This window comes from Dendrobates tinctorius, unplaced genomic scaffold (assembly GCF_039654945.1).
Source record: "Dendrobates tinctorius isolate UK_male_01 unplaced genomic scaffold, ASM3965494v1 ptg000202l, whole genome shotgun sequence".
Taxonomy (NCBI): domain Eukaryota; kingdom Metazoa; phylum Chordata; class Amphibia; order Anura; family Dendrobatidae; genus Dendrobates; species Dendrobates tinctorius.
In genome coordinates, this window is record NW_027361869.1 from 1,206,573 (window position 1) to 1,227,599 (window position 21,027).

General features: G+C 45.2%; 1 protein-coding gene across 1 annotated transcript; it reads right to left on the minus strand.

The window, feature by feature from the left end:
• Positions 1-1,393: 1,393 nt before the first annotated feature.
• On the minus strand, positions 1,394-19,772 carry LOC141057047 (deoxyribonuclease-1-like). Its single transcript, XM_073553550.1, has 9 exons — positions 19,621-19,772; positions 16,209-16,342; positions 15,895-15,983; positions 8,324-8,410; positions 6,033-6,148; positions 5,447-5,559; positions 3,627-3,781; positions 2,919-3,015; positions 1,394-2,794 (listed from the first exon to the last, which is right to left on the minus strand). The coding sequence occupies exons 2-9, from the start codon at positions 16,338-16,340 to the stop codon at positions 2,741-2,743; spliced, it is 843 nt and encodes a 280-aa protein (XP_073409651.1). The 5' UTR covers positions 16,341-16,342; positions 19,621-19,772; the 3' UTR covers positions 1,394-2,740.
• Between the last annotated feature and the right edge of the window lie 1,255 nt (positions 19,773-21,027).

Here is a 21,027-nt window from a genome sequence, read left to right on the forward strand (position 1 = left end):
GTAATTGCCCTTTTAAGTGTTTCCCTAGTAACAAGGAACGTCTTTTGTTTTTGGGTTAAAATATATATTACTACATTGTTTCAAAGTACAGAGCAATTCAGTTTATGTAGTTGCAGGCTTCATGAGTTTACTTTTACATTGATTTTTGATTCTGCAATTTGACCTAACATTTACAATTTTACAGAGAGGGATTGTTTGAGACAGACAGTATGAAGCATATTCAGGGGTTGGACAAAATAATGGAAACACCTGGAAACATCAACAAAAGTTAGTTTAATATGGTGTAGGTCCACCTTTTGCGGCGATTACAACCTCAATTCTCCGAGGTATGGATTCATACAAGGGGTGAATTGTTTCCAAAGGAATTTTAGCCCATTCTTCCGTTAAAACACCCTCCAGTTCTTTGAGCGACGATGGAGGCGGAAGTCGACGTCTAACTTGAATCTCTAAAATCGACTATAAATGCTCAATAATGTTGAGGTCTGGGGATTGTGGGGGCCAGATGAGATGCTCAACTTCATTACAATGTTCCTCGTGCCATGCTTTAACGATTCTAGCTCTATGAATTGGTGCATTATCATCCTGAAAGATGGCATTTCCCTCCGGGAACAGTGCTTGAAACATAAGATGCACTTGGTCGCCCAAAATGCCTAAATAATCACGGCTGTAAATTCTTCCATGAAGGAATATCATTGACCCGGCTGATCTCCACGAAATAGCACCCCAGATCATCACAGAACCTCCGCCATGTTTTACTGTTGGAAGAAGGCAGTCTGGATCGAATGCTTCTTTCGGCTGTCTCCAAATGTACACTCGGCCAGAGGTCGGAAATAGGGTAAACGATGATTCGTCTGAGAATATCACGTTTCCACTGCTCAAGGGACCAATTCTGGAGGTTTCTACACCACTCTAAACGCTTGGAAACATTTGTCATTGAGAGCAGCGGTTTTCTAATTGCAGCTCTTCCGTGGAATCCAGATTTGTGCAGCTCCCGACTAACCGTTTTACTGCGCATGCGCTGGTTAACTAGGCCCCGAGACACAGCAAAATTCTTCCAGGGCTTAGTTAACCGGTGCATGTGCAGTAAGGCTTTTCGACTTTGCCCGCAGTTGGGCAAAGCATACTGCGCGAGCCAAGAATGGTTAGCGCACGCGCGAAAGATGTCAGACACTTACTCCTATTCATAAAAAAACTGCGGATGGCGGCCAAGGATGGGGAGGCGGCAAAGATCGGAAACACCGCCCATCGGACCGGACAGACCTCATTTAAATAGCCCGCCAAAAGTAGGTGACAGATTCCTCTTTAATGATTCAGCCTACACATTTAAGAAATGTCGCCAGGTGTTTAGTAATACTGGCGCATGGTAGGAAGGAGAAATGATGGAACCACTCAGTAGATATGGCAGATTTTTATAGGATATGACAGTAGTTAATACATAAGAAATACTGGGAAGATGATATTTACAGGCTGTACATGATTATATACATAGTTACATACATAAATACACGTTATATTCTATACTGTTTATCAAACTTGCTGCATTTTATACACCTATGGATCCATTTGCTTTCCTCAGTGACCTGCTGCCTTCTGAGAACCATCCAGATACCTGATACCCCCGGCCTATTATTTTTTTTTTTTTTTCTTTTTTCTCTCTAGAATTATTTAGCTCTTTGGTCTGTTGCATAAATCCCCAAACTTCCATCCCCCGTAAATACATAGTGTGTAGTGTGTTTTCTGTTATTTTAGTTGGGATGTTTCAAAAATGTAGGCCGTGGCCTTATGGGCTTGATTCAGTATTACATCTGCTTCTTTTTTTCCTGTTTTTCTAAACTGCGTCATTTTTTTAAAGTCTATATGTGATTGCCTGCAGCTTTTTTTTTTTTTTTAATCATCATTCTGCACCAGGTTTGGCGTTCTTCAGCTGTTTTCAGAAAAAATTGATCAAATGCGACTTTTTAAAAAAGTTGCTACGTTTTTGTGCAAATCTACTCCGTTCTCCTCGCTTCTCTCCCCCACCCCCTGATAGTGATTTTAAGTACATCTGTGATTTTTTTTTTTTTTTTTTTTTGCACTAATTTCAACACATTTTAGAGGAATGTGACTTTTTTTTTGCACTAAAAAGTTGCAAAAAAATTGTGTTGCTGCTGTCGAACAGCCAAGAGACATGCAGCCACAGGGACGCGAGCATATTTTTGAGCACGCCAAAGTCACTCGGTTAGCACCCGAGCGTGCTCCAATAACCCCTTAGCTGAGCATGTTTGCTCATCACTAGTAGTGAACTCTGTCATCAATAATCCTACTGTAGACCTAATACTCAGCTTACTAATGACGCCCCTCTCTAAGAAAAAAATAAATCTAATGTGTCCTAAATGCAGAGAGTCAAGTGGGCAGGCTTAGTCTCTGCTGGAGTCATTCAGTCCTAAATATAAAAGTCCGCTCTTGCTGCCTCCACCACAACTGAGGCTACGACTTCTCATGTCATTGCGCGTATGCCAGGGCTGCATAACACCAGAGGGGACCAGGACCTATTCTATAGCACTACGGCACCACTTTTGGGACTGTGCGTATATGTCTGTATATAATTATATTTTATTTATAAGTCTGAAATGTCAATGTCCTAAAACTCTCGTCTAACACGCAGACATTTGCAGTCATGGCAAAAGGAGAAAAAAAAATCAATTGAATCTTCATGGAGGGAGTCGCGTTGTCCTGTTCCGTTAGTTATCAAGGGCTGAGTTTAAGCAGACATCAGTTCCAACTCCACAGGGTAATGGTCACTCACTGCTAAAGCCTGTAAAAAGGTACAGATACATAAAACACTATGGTGTATATTATATGTGGATACATTGCAGTAATATTGGGCTCTGTCCTCCATTATTTTGCATTTCTTTTTATATTAGTTTCTTTTTAATTACCTGCTCTTGGGTCAGTTTATATTTAGCCTGAAAGTTGAAAACTTTGGCCGAGTCTGGCACTATAGCGTTGTGGAGGTCGGCACCGCTGATGACAATTCTGGAAAAAAAAAATGAAATGAACAGAGTTTGGACACATGATTACAGTTACTTGGTGTCATTGATCCAAACTTATCGGAAAAAGTTGGCGACCAATCGGAACTTCACTTTAATTTCTTAGGTCGGTGTCACGTGTACGACGTTCAAAGTCTGATAACGGACCGAGGTTTCTGGGCAGGCCGCGGGTCTCCTAACTCCACTTCTGCATTCAATGCAACGTGTTGCGTTCACATGATAAAAGTACGTGTCGGTCCGTGGAAACGGCTCAGTGAAAGTAAAACATTTCATGAATGGGTCGTGTATATTGTTGGCACAGTCTTCAATAGTATGCCAAAATTGGTGGCAGATGACTTCTCGTTTAAGAGACCCCATCAAGTTTTTCCATCTAATTTTGATACTGCTGTATATGATATTATGTAGTGACTCCGAATCCATAGAAGAGTGGGGCATGGGCTTATCTAGGGGGCACCAACAAGCTTTACTTCCAGGGTACGGTAATTAGGTAATATTGCTGCAAACGCCTGATCTTGGGTAATTATAAAGGTGCTTTATTGCCCCTTCACATCCCATTGATTACGTAGGTTTAATCATCCCGCGTGTCTTTGCACTTACCTGTCGTACGCACAGTTTGAGTTTCCCACGGTGGTGTCGATATCGTCCGCTATGAGCCATGTGAAATCCCCGCTGCTGTACATGCGGATGCTGTCCCAGTCAGATTGCGAGACATAGCTGCAGTCGGCATTGAAATCTCCCAAGAAGATAATGTTCTATAAAATTACAAAGGAATTAAAGGGGAATAATTTTCCTACAAAATCTAAGAAGCTATGATCCCGTGATTAATAGTTGTGTGTAGTGATTCTAGTATAAAAGTTTTTTTAGCTACCATGTGGCCCCCTACCCTTTGGTACTGTTGGGGACCCTCCCTTTCTCTCAGCTGACAGTACAGTCCCTTCTTACTTCCGCATCTTACTAATGATTCTGACATGTACCGCAGAGACTCTGCTCCTGACCTGATCAAATGTGATTTCTATTGGTATCCCTGCATAAAAGATAAATGTGCTGTGATGAGGGTGACTGAGCATGTGCGTCCATCGGCACTGCACTCATCAGAGGCACATGCCCATTGTTACACACTGACCACCATGCAGTCATACTATCTGTTACATGTCATAACTCTTCACAGGAACATTTTTTTTTAAACAGCATATCAAATGAGAAGCATTGACATTTTATCATGATCTATGCAATTATATATTAATATTAAATGGTCAGACAACCCATTTAGCAGTTATCTGACATGACGTAATAGTACGTGAAATAACGGGTCCATGTGTGTGGTGCGGGCTCAGGAGATGAGACCGCACCATGCCAAAAGAGATGCTGACTGTGTTACTTGGCCGGCATATTCCTGTAACGGCAGCGGCCGCAGCTAGCTCTGATTGCTGCTGCTTAACTATTGAAATGCTGCTTTCAGTAACTGTAAGCGTCGTTTATATTGTTGGTTCACCCATGCACTGGCTCCCGTTGGCCCCCACTATCGTGACTGATGGGCTGTCAATTCTTCTGTTTTTGATCCCTGTGCACAAAAATATGGCTCGGCTTCATGGGAGACAGCTATTTTATTTGCTGCAGTAAAACAGGTTCAATTCCTCTAATTAAAACATGAAAAAATAGTTTTTTTAAAACATATAAAAAAGGTAAAAAAATAACAAATTCAAATCATCCCCTTAACCCTTTAATACTAAAGAACAAAAAAAAATGTATACGTGGTATCCTTACAGGCGTACAAGTTCAATCTATCAAAATATAAAATTTATGTGTTGTGTAAAAGTAGAAAGAAAATCTAAATGCCAGGGCTGCGGGTTTTTTATTGGCTGCGCTTCCCTAAAAATATGCAGCAAAAAGCGATTGAAACGTTGCATGTACCCCAAAACAATATCAATATAACCGACAGCCAAAAAAAACAAACCCTCGCTCAGCTTCATTGAAGGCAAAAAAAAATAGTTATGGGTTTCAGAAAATAGCGACACAAACCGAATTTGAAATGGTTATGGCACTTGGAAAAAGGAGAGGAAAGAAATGGAAATGTGCAAAAATAAAAAAAAACTACCCAGTCTGAGAAGGAGTAGACAGGATTTCTTCAATTGAAAAAAAACAAACAAAAAACAATTTAAATCCAGAAACTGCGCCATTGTTGTCCATAGACTGGTATTACAACTCCCATTGCAAAAAAGCATGGCCAAGTTACTTTATTGAAGAAAAGGGTCAGATTTGTATATTCTGCCCTAAACCTTTGTAATGGAGCTGTAGGTATATGGAAATTTGATGCATTTTCAGGATTGAGAGGAAGAAAACGTAAAATCTGCACACAATAGAAATATAAACCTTCACAGTACATCCGCCGTGCCTCTCATATGCAGCACGATACTTACATCACTTTGGCATTTCTCACATGCATCCACATAGACATCATATAACGCATCTATCTCCTGAACCGCAGCTTTAGGTGCAGAGTGCAAAGGAACCAGTACAAAATCCTGGATGACTGGAAATAAAAATAATCAGTGTCAGATTATAGAATAATCTGCCATAATGTATCAACAATCAAAAGTGCTATACCTAGCCAGATCAGATCTCATACTTTGCACTGACGAGGGGCAATACCCCGAAACACGTCTGCAAATTGAGATTCTGATTTGGCTTTCAGCCTAAGTCATATTGCAAGGCTCGTTATAGGGTGGATATTGACTTGTAGAATGGCTATTTCCAACAGGGGGCGCTATAGAGTTCAAGTCCTCTTCCTTTCTGAAGAGACAGTTTACACATATAGTGCTCACTAGTGAGACTTAATCCTTAAAGGGAGTGTACCAAGACTGCAACTTCTCACTTATCCACATGATCGATGATAAGTTGCACATTGCAATCTCACACCAATCTCAAGAACAGGGGTGCATAGATATTGAAATCATGGTACAAATTTGGCATAAAATATTAATATAATGGTCCTATCATTCTGACCTGTCCCGGGAGCATGGAATGTGACCACAAATGGTTCCCTGCTGAAGGTGTCTTCTCCAGTGTACATGTTGTGATCGTGATAATGGTAGCTGTCGTGCACACTCGCTTTGTCATTCCTGCGGGGGTTAAGTTTGGAGAAATACAGGTCAGGTAGGTTTCTCTCCAAGTGAGAGAGCACTTAGTGTACATCCATTTTGACAGATTTCACAATACAACCTGCGTACATTATTATGTAGGTCTTAGCCCTGATGGGATTGGTGTACATACTGGGAAAATCCACATGAGAATGACTGTATAACCCTTTATGAAAGTTTAACACCCTCTCCCCCCACTTAGCCTGATTGACAGCTCCTCAGGGCCACTCCTCTCTGTTGCTGCTGAGATCTCACGCTGCCCAGTACAAGCTGCAGCTGTCAGCCAGACAGGATGAGGCGGCGACTGAATACAATTGGACTCTCACTCTCTGTTATACAGCAATTCTGACATGGATTTTCAAGATAACTACACTGGCCTCATTAGGTCTAAAATATCCATTTAATAATGTGTACAGTTTGTTTTATGAAATCTGGTGACAGAGCCGCTTTAGAGTGGAGACCGGCTACAAAGAATGTCTCTTGCTCTAGGCGACTCGGTATGTTCATACAATAGATAGGTAGCCCATTGTTTCCGATGGGCACTGTGCAAAGTTTAAGGTTTCTGCAAGGGAAACGAACATTTGTAGCCAGATGTCCACACACAACACAGTCGATGTCTGGGGGTCCTAACAGTTTCCCAACAGCTGCATATCCTTTTATTATTTTCTCAACAAGCGACCCACCCTACTACACAGGGATGGTGCTAAGCGCACATTCCCTAATGGCAGGGGTGGGGAATGTTTTTTCTGCCAAGGGCCATTTGGATATTTATACCATCCTTCGGAGGCCGTACAAACTCCGCCCACAAAGTACATCCTGACTCTGGCACTGGTTTCATGACTTAATCTTTTATTGCATGCCCTTCAATGTTCAGTAGTGAACACTGCGTGTGTGTGCTAACAGAGCAAGAAGAAATTAATGAGATTGTGGCAATCAAAATACAGCTCCCTGCCCAAGAATGCGGTCCCTGAGAATCTGCTCGGGGGCCTGATAAAAGGTCATCGAGGGCCGTAAATGGCCCTGGGGCCTGAGGTTCCCCACCCCTGCCTTATGGCTACACGTCATGCCTCCTACAGCAGCCTGCGCAGATAAAGACAGTACCATGGGCATAGTGCCAGTCTCGGCAGACTGTGTCCTCTTCTCATTGTGCTCTGGGCTGTGTGCCAGCTCAAACACTGGGATATGATTGTGTTACATCTACCTATCAGGTCTTTTTTTTTTTTTTACTTAAATCCATATATTGTGGCTAATTTTCGCACTTTGGTTTCATTTTCAAACATTTTCATGGTATGGCTTTTACAAGAATTTTGTCTTCATGCACATTGCTAGCTGCAGAATGAGTTAACTGAGGATACTTCAGTGAGCTAGTTCTGATGGAGACTTTGCCACAATTTTATCTGTCCTTTTCTGAGTTAATTGGTGCTGATTTATGACCGTCGACCACAACAAAGTTGAGCTGAACTTTGATGTGATCATAAATCAGCAGAGAGGAGTTACAACAAAAAAAGACAAAGATTATGTATCTCTTTTATCTGTCTTTTTCTGAGCACAGCTGATAATTTTTCATCATCTACCACATGACAGCTAAGCAGAACAAAATCTTTGTCTTTTTTCTTTTAGCTCCTCAGTGCTGATTTATGATCACTCAGTGTTCTCAATGTTGTTGTGATCAGTGGTCATAGATCAGCACCAATGAGCTCAGGAAAATACTGATAAAACAGTTACAAACTCTCCATCAGAATGGGCTCACTGACAGAACTCAGATAACTCATTCTGCAAACAGTAATGTGCCAAGAAATAGAGGCGGCAAAAGTCAAATATTGCAAAAATACATTGAATTGACATACAATTGCCAATTTTTTTTCTTTCCAAAAATACATTTAAGTAAAAAATGAGTGTCCATTTCTTTTAGAGGGGTTGTCACTTTTTTCAAAATGCTGCCACTTGGGTGATCAGCTGCTGTTCCTCCCATGTCCTGTTTCTGGTAGTAAAAGCAGGAAGCAGCATTTATTGGGGGGGAACCTGTGGCACCAGACATTTCCGCTGCTGGTAAAACGTAGTATTTACATGGCGGCATTTCTGATGAATGGCTGTGCATGTATTACGGTGACAGGTTTTGTGATATACACCAAGCAATTAATGTTTTAGGAATCTTACCTGTAGACAAACAGGTAACGCTCTTTATAACTGTCTCTTCCGAGAGTGTCGCTGACCATATAGGAGTAGATTGGTTCAGACAAATCGCTGAAAATTAATAAAAAGGTTTATGCTTAGTAATAATAATATATTGTATATGATTAGATATTTGTATTTCAGTTCCCCACCATGTTTAGTATTTCTGCTTGCTATAAGTGAATGGAATCATTTTGTTTAAAGCCAGAACCAGTATCCTGGGTTTGATGGCAGGTAGCAGATAAGGATGAATGATCGTTAATTCCATTGTTTGATACAAGTAGATTTTGCATATTGTTGGCAGTAGCATATTCCCGTATATATGGGGCGATTATATGGAGGATTTTTAGACCAAGAATGAACAATCTGATTTGCCAATTAATTAACCGGTGGTCGCTGCCATGTTTAGATGGATCAGTGATTGTCACCAAGTGTTTGTATGATTCCGCTGGTCATTGCCATGTTTAGATGGGTCAATGATTGTCACTAAGTGTTTGTACGATTTGGGTGGTCGCTGCCATGTTTAGACGGGTCAATGATCATTACCAAGTGTTCCTACTATTCCAGTGATCACTGCCATGCTTAGACCGGTCATTGATTGTCACCAAGCGTTCGTAGGATTCCAGTGCTCAATGCCATGAGATGGGTCAATGATTGTCATCAAGCGTTCCTACCATTCCGGTGATCGCTGCCATGTTTAGACGGGTCAATGATTGGGACCAAGCTTTCATACCATTTCAGTGATCACTGCCATGCTTAGACCGGTCATTGATTGTCACCAAGCGTTCGAAGGATTCCAGTGCTCAATGCCATGAGATGGGTAAGTGATTGTCATCAAGCGTTCCTACCATTCCGGTGATCGCTGCCATGTTTAGACGGGTCAATGATTGGGACCAAGCTTTCATACCATTCCTGTCGTTACTGCCATGTTTAGACCGGTCAATGATTGTCACCAAGCATTCCTACGATTCTGATGGTCTCTGCCATGTTTAGACGGATCAATGATTGTCACCAATCGTTCATAGGATTCCAGTGCTCGATACCATGTTTAGACGGATCAATGATCGTTACCATGCATTCGCACGATTCCGGGGGTTGCTGTCATGTTTGGACAGGTAAATGATAGGGACCAAGCCTTCATAGGATTCCAGTGCTTGATGCCATGTTTACACCGGTCAATGATCGTTACCAAGCGTTCATACGATTTTGGTGGTCGCTGCCATGTTTAGATGGATCGTTCATAGGATTCCAGTGCTCGATGCCATGTTTAGACAGGTGTTAGAACCGCTCCCGCTGCCATACTCACCGCTCCTGCTTCTGCCCCGACTCTCTCCTCTGACGCGTCCTGCACGCGCGCCTTCGCTCCCCTTGCTTTCCGACGACCGGCGTCCCGACGTTCTCCTCCACTTCCCTCGGCCGCGCGCACTGTGCCTCTGCGCACGCGCCGGAGGGATAAGCCGCACGCTGCTACCGGCAGCCACCTGTCTGCCGTGACTTGACCCGGACCGGCCCCCCGACCTATCAGAGGCCACCACCAGGTATTTCAGGCCGCCCTCCCTTAGTGGAGGCGCCTGACTATTGAGTTGCCTCTCGGTTGTCTAGGCCGTGCTCCCTGCTGCTTGTTCCTTGCTAGCTGCTCTCTAGTTTATTCCTTGTGTTTTGTGCCCCCTGTTAGTTCCTGTCTCCTCAGTGTTCCTCTGTCCCTCTGGTCCGTTCCTCCTGCCTAACCCCTGTGTCTCCTTCCTTTTCAGTTCGACTCTTCCTGGACCCCCGCCTTCCTCCGTCCTTCTCCTCTTCCGCAGTCTCAGGATCCTGGTCACCCTGGTTCCCCTCTGGACCTTCCTCTGTTCCTCATCACTAGTTCACCCTCCTGAGCCGACCCCTGGTCCTGGCTGCCGTGGCGCTAGAACTTCCCGAGTCTGTTCCCTAACGGTCCCTGTATAGGGGTCGGTCCACTTGGTGAGCTCGCTCGGGGAGAGCTCGGCGCCACGGTCCAGTGGGTCCACTCTCGTCACCTGTGTCCACAGCGTAACAGTATAACAGTATAGTCAGGCCATGGACCCCGCCGGGGCCGCTACCCAAAAGGAGTTGGTTTTCCTTAGGGAGAACCAGACCCGTATTATGTCTTTCATGAAGACCATGGATTCCCGCTTGTCGGCCTTGCAGGCCGCTGATCCTGGTAACGCCTCCCAACTTGCCAGCCTCCAGCAGGAGCTGGTTCAACAACGGGACACCCAATCCCATATTCTTTCGTATATGGCTTCGGTCGACGATCGGCTGCTTTCCCTTCAATCGGCCGCCGGACGCGATTCGTCCCGCAGTTCTGATCCCGGACCCTCTCCGCCTCCCAGGCTTGGTAGACCGCCTCGGTATGGCGGCGACCCCAAGTTGTGCAGGGGCTTCTTGAATCAGTGCAGGTTGCACTTCGAACTCCTGCCCCAACAATACCCCACCGATCGGGCCAAGGTTGCCTTCATTGTCTCCCATTTGGAGGGAGAGGCACTCTCCTGGGTAAATCCCCTGTGGGAGCGGGACGATCTCGTGGTCTCCAATCTCCAGACCTTCACTGACACATTCCGTAGGGTCTTTGACGAGCCCGGACGGTTGGCTTCCGCCACGGAGTCTCTTTTTTTGCCTCTCCCAGGGCGCTCTTACAGTCGGACAATACGCCATCCGGTTCCGTACCTTGGCCTCCGAGGTAGGGTGGAATAACGAGGCTTTGGTTGGGGCCTTCTGGCGTGGCCTCTCAGGCAAAATTAAAGATGAGCTGGCAGGGCGAGACACCCCAACCTCCTTGGAGGATTTAATTTCGTTGGCCACACGCATCGACCTTCGGTTCCAGGAACGCGCTAGAGAGACTGTTAGGGACAGGAGACCGCTGAGACCATCTGCTTCTTTTCACAGGCCGTCCAGCCCACATCCGCCTGGGGCATCCTCCAGTCCGGCGTCTGAGCCAATGCAGGTGGATCGGGTCAAGTTGGCAGAACGGCGCCGTAAGGAGAGAATGATGGAGGGTCTTTGCCTGTATTGCGGCAGCGCGTCCCACTTCTTACGCTTCTGTCCTGAGAGACCGGGAAACTCCTCCACCTAGGGCAGGTAAGAGAGGCCGATCTAGGTGTGTCTCACTCCTCTCACCCCCTTACCCTTTCAGTTCAGTTGGTTTTGGGTCGGAGACGTGGTTCGGAGGTGGCCTATGTGGACTCGGGCGCGGCAGGGAACTTCATTAGGTTGAAGGAGGTAACGAAGTATCAGATTCCTGTGGTCTCCCTGAAGACTCCACGTGTCATCACCTCAGTAGATGGTAGACCCCTACGTGAATCCGTGTTCCTGGTAACAGAGGAGGTGTGTCTGCAAATTGGGGCCTTGCACCAGGAGCGGATCGCTTTCTACGTCCTTCCCAACCTTTCCCATGCTGTGCTGCTTGGTCTTCCGTGGCTTAGGACTCATGAACCTGTCTTGGATTGGCGTTCCGGTGAGGTCCTCCGCTGGGGGCATCCCTGCCAAGAGAAGTGTCTGGGGCCTGTCCGCCCGGCTAACCCTCCACCAGCCTCCTCGGGTCCCGAGGCTCTTCCAGCCGCATACTGGGCTTTCTCTGACGTATTTGACAAGAAGGAGGCAGAGGTTCTTCCTCCGCATCGCCCGTATGACTGCCCTATTGATCTGCGACCCGGGACCACTCCGCCCCGAGGGCGAATTTATCCCTTGTCCCCTGCAGAGACTACGGCCATGTCCGAGTATATTCGTGAGAATTTAGCTCGAGGGTTCATACGGAAATCTTCTTCCCCGGCCGGAGCCGGGTTTTTCTTTGTAAAGAAGAAAGACGGTTCTCTCCGTCCTTGTATTGATTTCCGGGGCCTGAACGACATTACTGTGAAGAACAAATATCCGTTGCCTCTCATTCCTGAACTCTTTGACCGGTTACGGGGAGCCCGCATTTTCTCAAAGTTGGATCTACGTGGGGCTTACAACCTCATCCGCATTCGCCCTGGTGACGAATGGAAGACCGCCTTTAACACCCGGGACGGGCATTACGAATACCTGGTTATGCCCTTCGGTCTCTGCAACACTCCCGCGGTCTTTCAGGAGTTTGTCAATGATATCTTCCGAGACTTGTTGTACTCCTGCGTGGTGGTGTATCTGGACGACATCCTTATTTTTTCCCCGGATCTGGCGTCCCATAGGAGGAGTGTTCGTCTGGTCTTACAACGTCTGCGGGAGAATCGCCTCTACGCGAAGCTTGAGAAGTGTCTCTTTGAGCAGTCTTCCTTGCCTTTCTTGGGCTACATCGTTTCAGATTCTGGGCTGGAGATGGATCCTGAGAAACTGTCGGCTATTCTTCGATGGCCTCGCCCTGTGGGGGTCAAGGCGATTCAAAGGTTCCTCGGCTTCGCCAACTATTACCGTCAATTTGTGCCACATTTTTCGTCCATCATCAAACCCATCTCCAGTCTCACTCGTAAGAGCGTCAACTCTTCGTCCTGGCCTCCGGAGGCTGAAGAGGCCTTTTCCTGCCTGAAGCAAGCCTTCGCGACCGCACCTGTTCTACACCGACCCGAGGCTAATAAGCCATTCATCCTGGAGGTAGACGCCTCTTCCACCGGAGCAGGTGCAGTGCTCTCACAGAGGTCCCCGTCCGGCCGCCTGATTACCTGCGGGTTCTTTTCAAAGGCCTGCTCGCCGGCTGAGTGTAACTACGCCATCGGGGATCGCGAGCTGTTGGCCATAAAGTTGGCGCTCGAGGAGTGGCGTTACCTCCTTGAAGGCTCGGTCCATCCGTTTACCATCTTTACCGACCACAAGAACCTTGCATATCTCCAGTCAGCCCAGAGACTTAACCCTCGGCAGGCCAGATGGTCCCTCTTCTTTGGTCGGTTCGATTTTGAATTGCGTTTCCGTCCCGGGCCAAAGAACATCAAGGCGGACGCATTGTCCCGGTCTCTGCAGCCCTCTGATCTGATGGAGGAACCAACTCACATTATCGATCCCGCTAAGATCATCACTGTGGCCCCGGTGAGACTGATTACTCCTCCTCCCGGCAAGACCTACGTCCCAGATGCTGAAAGAGAAAAGGTACTGCATTGGGGACATTCCTCGAAAGTTTCCGGACATGTCAGAGTCAAGAAGACATTTGAGCTCATCGCTCGTTTTTACTGGTGGCCCTCACTCCGCCAGGATGTGACAGACTTCACGGCCTCCTGTCCCTCTTGCGCCAAGGTCAAGATTCCTAGGCGACCACCCGCCGGCCTTCTGCTTCCTCTCCCGATTCCCTCGGTTCCATGGCAACATATTGGTTTGGATTTCATCACGGATCTGCCTAAGTCTTCCGGATCTACGACTATCCTGGTAGCTGTTGACCGCTTCTCCAAGATGGCCCATTTTGTTCCTCTACCTGCGCTGCCCTCCGCTCCAGAGTTGGCGAAGATTTTTATCCAGCACATCTTCCGCCTCCACGGCTTTCCACAACATATTGTTTCCGATCGAGGGGTACAGTTCACCTCTCAGTTTTGGAGGGCCTTGTGTAAACTTCTAGAGATAAAACTGGACTTTTCATCCGCATACCATCCCCAGTCCAATGGTCAGGTTGAACGCGTTAATCAGGTACTAGCGTCCTACTTACGGCAGTTCTCTAACGCTCATCAGGATAACTGGGTCCATCTACTTCCCTGGGCAGAGTTCTCCTACAATAACCATCCCAGCGAGTCATCAGCCAAGTCTCCATTTTTCGTAGTCTTTGGCATGCACCCTGGTGTTCCTCTACCTTTGTCCGGTTCCTCCGGTGTGCCTGCAGCCGACTCCCTGACCCAAGAGTTCTCTAGGATCTGGTCCGAAACTAAGGAGGCCCTCCAGAGGTCGGGGGAACGCATGAAGAGGCACGCTGACAAAAGACGCTTGGATGCTCCCAACTACCTCCCAGGTCAACAAGTTTGGTTGTCGGCCAAGTACATTAGGCTAAAGCTCCCTTCCTACAAGTTGGGACCGCGCTACATTGGGCCTTTCAAGATTCTCAAACGTCTGAACAACGTATCTTACAAACTGGAGTTGCCTGCGTCGCTTCGGGTTCCCAACTCCTTCCACGTCTCCCTCCTTAAACCGGTTGTCCTGAATCGGTTCCACCCGGCCCCGAACCTTTCTCCTCTTCCTGTTACGTCTGATGACGTCTTCGAGGTAAAAGACATCCTGGCCTCGAGAAAAGTTAGAGGTAAAACCTTTTTTTTGATCGACTGGAAGGGTTTTGGTCCCGAGGAGAGATCCTGGGAGCCGCAGGAGAATATCAATGCTCCTCGCATTCTTAAGAGGTTTTTAGCCAGACGCAGTGGAGGGGAGTGTAAGAGAGGGGGTACTGTTAGCACCGCTCCCGCTGCCATACTCACCGCTCCTGCTTCTGCCCCGACTCTCTCCTCTGACGCGTCCTGCACGCGCGCCTTCGCTCCCCTTGCTTTCCGACGACCGGCGTCCCGACGTTCTCCTCCACTTCCCTCGGCCGCGCGCACTGTGCCTCTGCGCACGCGCCGGAGGGATAAGCCGCACGCTGCTACCGGCAGCCACCTGTCTGCCGTGACTTGACCCGGACCGGCCCCCCGACCTATCAGAGGCCACCACCAGGTATTTCAGGCCGCCCTCCCTTAGTGGAGGCGCCTGACTATTGAGTTGCCTCTCGGTTGTCTAGGCCGTGCTCCCTGCTGCTTGTTCCTTGCTAGCTGCTCTCTAGTTTATTCCTTGTGTTTTGTGCCCCCTGTTAGTTCCTGTCTCCTCAGTGTTCCTCTGTCCCTCTGGTCCGTTCCTCCTGCCTAACCCCTGTGTCTCCTTCCTTTTCAGTTCGCCTCTTCCTGGACCCCCGCCTTCCTCCGTCCTTCTCCTCTTCCGCAGTCTCAGGATCCTGGTCACCCTGGTTCCCCTCTGGACCTTCCTCTGTTCCTCATCACTAGTTCACCCTCCTGAGCCGACCCCTGGTCCTGGCTGCCGTGGCGCTAGAACTTCCCGAGTCTGTTCCCTAACGGTCCCTGTATAGGGGTCGGTCCACTTGGTGAGCTCGCTCGGGGAGAGCTCGGCGCCACGGTCCAGTGGGTCCACTCTCGTCACCTGTGTCCACAGCATAACAGTATAACAACAGGTCAATGAATGTCCTCAATCGTTCATAGGATTCCAGTGCTCGATACCATGTTTAGACGGGTCAATGATTGTTACCATGCATTCACACGATTCCGGGGGTTGCTGTCATGTTTAGACGGGTCAATGATTGTCACCAAGACTTTGTACAATTATCAGCCTGTGTAAGGGGCCTTCACAGCAGATTTTATATTAATATTTGTCCCATTTGGAAGTTTCCGGCCCTACTGCAGCCTCCGCTTTGCTTCCAAGTGGCTCACGTTCAGTAGAACATGAACACCATTGACTTTAGTAGACACTGAACATTTAGAAAAATGAAACGTGTGGGATAAGTTACCATTTAACATTAGTAATGTGTCCTTTTTGGACATGAGACGGGTGATATATCACTCATATGAAGGACTAGTGGTGCAATAAATAGGAGTAAGAGATGGTAAAACATGGCTAACCTATTCAGTTCTGTCATCAGAGTTTTAACTGCGCTGAGGTCGGCGTCCCGAACTTCCTGGATCAGAACTATATCATAGCGCTGCAATATCTGAAATCATAGAAGTTACTGGAGATTAACACCAAGCATAGACACAGGAACAAACACATTTCTTGATCTGCTGAAGCTTGGACACCTGTTTTCACAATAAAGTCTTTCTCCATGAATATAGTTTAGTAAAATGTATCTTGGTTTATATTTTTAATTAATTTTTCAGTGCTAAATCCTCAATTGTATATGTAAAGATTTAGTATAAAGAATTGAAAAGCACTTTACCTTCAGTATAATGGCGCACACTTCGGGGTTATTTATTTTCGAGTCCCCAAAAGCCTGAATGTTAAATGCCCCAATTTTTAATGCCGAGACGGTGCCGGAAGCGACCATGAGTGCAATCACCAAGCGCAGCATCTCTGATGAAAACGAAACACACAATAAACATAAGATATAATGTCATATAAATAGGATGGAAAAAAAAGAAGCAAACCAATGAAATTTATTGTAGAAGTTGGTGTTCGGTGAGGATTGGCAAAAAAACATTCTGTATAGACTTAATTTAAAGAACGATAACTAAATTAACAGCAGGATAAATTGTTGCACAACTCGGGTACCTGTCAGTCTCTCCTGCTCCTACGGACAAGCCCAACGCTGGACATGGCAGTGCTCCTATGATTTGGGTGGGGAGGCAGCATTGGGACCGGACAAAGTATATGTAAAAAAAGTTGCACCTTATGCTGATTGCTACCTGTAGGACACCAATATATGTACATGTAGGAATTGTGCAGGTACTAAGGTACACGATTCCTCAGATACTTTCCCCAGAATACTGGCGTAAACACCTTCAAACGTTGCAAAATTTTTGGGCAACACAAAAATTGCAACTTTTGAGTTTCGCCCAACTCTGTCCAAGTGGAGCTGGGGTTGGGATAGGATGTGACGAATCGCCAGTTTTAATGAATCCAAGTTTAAGTGCTGATAATAAAAATTTATTTTTCTATTAGATTAAGTTTCCAAGATTTTTGAAAAATAGTCAAAGTAGGAAACTTCTTAAAATTCCAAAATAACTAATAATTACCCGTCACTCCAAAGCCCAACGACGATTTTCCGGTAGTTTTGCGAGTGTTTATTAGCTGTCCTTCAGTGATAACGTTTCGACTACTCCTTCAGTTTATCACTGGCGGTCGCTGACCGTGCTTCCACCACCGATGAGATCAGTGATTAGCCTTGTGAGGATAGTCAGAATGGCATCACGGCAGGATAGCTAAGAAAGTCCAATGGGACCACAGGACTGGTTGTGTTGGAGCAGTAGAAGATTTACCGTTTGGTCAGAAATGGCTTTCTGGCAATCCTTCAAATTTCTTGGACAGCCTCTTCAGGGCTAAGGGGGAATGTTTCTCCTTGAGGAGAGTGCCAAGCCTATTAGTCTCCTCATGTCGGCTTGGCACTCTCCGCGGGGAGAAACATTCCCATTTAGACCCTCAGTCAGAGATCTCTCACCTATCCAAGTCAGATATCCTGCCTTGCACTGAGGAGGGGAAACACACCAAAACATGTTTCTGCAAATGGGGTTCTGGTTTGGCTTCTTATCGTAAATCACGTGGCAAAGGTCCTTAAAGGGTCGATATAGTTGATGCCAGAGATCAAGATCTCTTCTTTATGAAGAGGATATTTGCATATTGGACAAACTCTTTAAAGATTTGTTTTAAAATCTATTTTGTTTTAAGGCAGTCGGACAACTGTAAAATTCATGACATTGAGATGTTGCGTTTATGCAGAGTTCAAGACCCTCATCTAGTAGCCAGAGGAGAAAGCAGCAGCATAAAGCATCTCTCGCACTGGTGGACTCGACACAACTGTACATTATATGGACACTCCATAGGATTTAGTAGGAACAGTGTAATGCTTTTTTTTCCCTGCGGAGGCGCTAAAGGGAATATGAACACTTTCTGAGGAGTTGTCATCAAAATAAATGAAATAACGCACCGGAATCATCTCTTACCAGAATTCCTAAGAGCATCACTTTATGTATTGATTGATGTTTGTTTCAATAATGTGATTTCTAACTTCTCTCCCATATAGATATTTAAGTACAGGAAATAATGATACGACTGTTACTGATTCATAATATATTCACCCGGAATTTACATAAGAACATCCTGCACGCTGCAATTATCATAGCCACTCAGCAAATAGGAGCGAGATAAGGCTGAAGCTTGAGATATATATATATATATATATATATATATATATATATATATATATATAATCATGTAATTGATCATTTATTTACGGGGTTCTGATTATATAAAATAAGATTGCAAATTAGTACACGAACAACGAAGAGGAGAGCCAACGACCTGTACATTAGGAGTTGGACTGGAGATACATAAATTAGGAGTAATATAGAAGGATGAGAGAGTACAGGTCACCCATTACTGGGAGTATTACAGGGACATTATCTGCACTAATGTGTAAATTGGGACTATTAGAACTGAATGACAATCAGACATAGACAAATTAGGAATATTATAGGAGGAGGAGTAGCAGAGAAGTAATGGCATGGGCGGAAAGGTTTACAATAATGGAGTAATGAAGCAATAGATATGAAGGGAGGAAATACTAGTAGGCACAGAGGTACTGGAGTTAATTAGGGAAAGTACAGAAAGCTGAAGTGGTAGGGATTGTAGTAATGGTAGCAGTAGTGATGGTAGAAGTAGAGGTAGGGATAGTAGCACTGCTGGTAGTAGTAGTAGTAGTAGTAGTGATGGTAGTAGTAGTAATGGTGGGAATAGTAGTACTGGTAGTACTGATGGCAGTAGTAGTGATGGTAGAAGTAGTGGTAGGAATAGTAGAACTGATGGTAGCAGTAGTAGTGAATGTAGTATCACTAATGGTATAAATAGTAGTACTGATGGTAGTAGCAGTAGTGATTGTATTAGTTAAGGTAGGAATAGTAGTACTGATGGTAGTAGTGGTAACAATGGTAGTATTAGTAGTGGCAGAGGTAGTAGCATTGGTAGGGATGTTACTAGTGATGGTAGTAGTAGTGGTAAGGATAGTAGTGGTGGTAGTAGTGGCAGAACTGGTGATAGTAGTAGAATACAAGAAGTTACTACTGTGGGGAACCTGTGATATCAAAAAATGAGTGAGACGTGCACCAGAAAAATAAAGTATTAGGGAGCTGGAGGAGAATATACCAACCATATAGGATTACACAAGTGTCTCAGACAATACTGTTAAATAAGATCATAACATTGTGAAATTCATCGACACTACCCAGAGGAACTAGAAAGAAGATGAAGTCGGCCAAGTTTTGGGTGGTTGTTATAGTCTATTTTTCCAATTTCAGTTCGTAAAAAGAACATTTTTGTAAAAAATAATTCTGATCTGGAAAAATTAGGTAAAATAGAGGAAGACCCTTAGTGAGATGGAGTGGGGAGGAGACTTAGATTTGGGGCAGGAATTTGTGACCCATGTTGGGTTTGGAAAGAAGTAGAGACTGAAGAAGACAAAGCCCAACTTGGTCTATGGGGCCAATATTAATTAGAGATGTCACAGGATAAGACTGTGGACTTTACCAGTCTTTACAGATCTTTAAGTACTAGAGTAATGGAAGATGAAGCCTTTTTAAGAAGATAGAGGAGGATAGGAGTGGTGGTACCAAAGGATTAGAGGAAAATTGAATACTCACTGGACTGCGTGCTTCAGCTTTCCTGATGTGTCTTCCTGATCCCGGCAGCTGATGATAGCCTTTCTAAGAGATATTATCATTGGAGTTATTAGACAGCAGGTTATATAGTGTATATCCTCCCACACAGACAGGTGAGCCCTGCAACTCCTCCCAAATTTCATTTGTGGTGATAGTAAAGGTAGTGAGTGTCACACCTGCCCAGGAGAGGACTGTGCAAACTCAAGGTCCACAGAGATAAGACCATGTTGTCCATGGGAACATCATGCATATCATGTACTAATGGGATTTATTGCCATAATTAGGGCACCAGCATGTATAATACTAGTCAGCGATTGGTAGGTAAAACCTGCATTGGCTGATGGTAAGAGAAAGACAGCTTCAGAAGAAAGAAATTATGGGACATTATGGAGGCAAAATCAACTTCAAAAATCTCTGTCGCCTCAACAAGCTTTACATTAATCCATAGTACAAACAAAACTTTTCTGAAAAACTACTAGAAATCTGTCTTGCTCAAGACAAAAAGAACTGCCTGCTCACTAATGAATCAGCTTAAAGCGGCCTATTAAGGTCTATGGAGAAGAAAGAGATCTGTTCTTTCTAGTAAGGTCTTTATGTTTTCACCAGAGCTGGATTCACAGCCACACAGCTCAGTGCTGATGTCTAATGTCCCCCATACTGCTGCTTCTGAATGTTTGCTGCATAGAGACAGGAGATCAGGAATCTCTCCGGTACCCACAGCTTATTTTGAACAATTACCTGAAACTGTGATTCACTTTGCAACATATTTCGACCTCCTGGGGGAATAGGGCTTCCTTCCAGTGGGCAGAAAAACTGCAAAAAGCAAGTCATAAAGTTGTCATGGAGTCATAGCCGATGCTGGTCTGGAAAAGGAGGTTCAGCTATTTTAAGTCTCATAATTGATAGTAAAACACAATTCTAATAGTTCATAACTTGAATGTGACTTTTTTTCTTGGTATTGATTAAATATGATTATTTAGCTGCTTTTGGTAGCTTATTTTTACATTTGGTAGAAGTGGTATGGCCATATAGACACTTGTCACCCTCAAAAAATATATACTTTTTGGTGGAGATCTGATGTGCCAGTTATCAGAAACCTAGGGTGGAAACTATATGGGGGGTAAGCAGTTCAAGTGCATTGACACACCCCCAGTGCACTTCCAGACTGATTTGCATGTGACTTCTATGCTTGATTTCTAATGACTGGCACATCGGATTTTGGCAATAAAGGTATCGTTTCTCATCAGCGACAAGCACGTACAAGACTGCATCACTATTTCTACATGTAAGAACCAGCTGACTGGTTCTCTTTAATATAAATAGGTTTAATCATTGTATAATGAAAGGTTTCGGTAACTTTCCATTATGCTTTACCATCACCAGCTCTCG

Bases quoted from the DNA above. Each gene is read 5' to 3' on its own strand.
- LOC141057047 (XM_073553550.1), bottom strand. From the start codon at position 16,340: ATGCTGCGCTTGGTGATTGCACTCATGGTCGCTTCCGGCACCGTCTCG. The intron at 8,411-15,894 runs GTTAGCCATGTT...ATTAATTTTCAG, and splicing joins CTGATGACAGAACTGAATAG to CGATTTGTCTGAACCAATCT. The intron at 3,782-5,446 runs GTAAGTATCGTG...GTAATTTTATAG, and splicing joins GTGAGAAATGCCAAAGTGAT to AACATTATCTTCTTGGGAGA.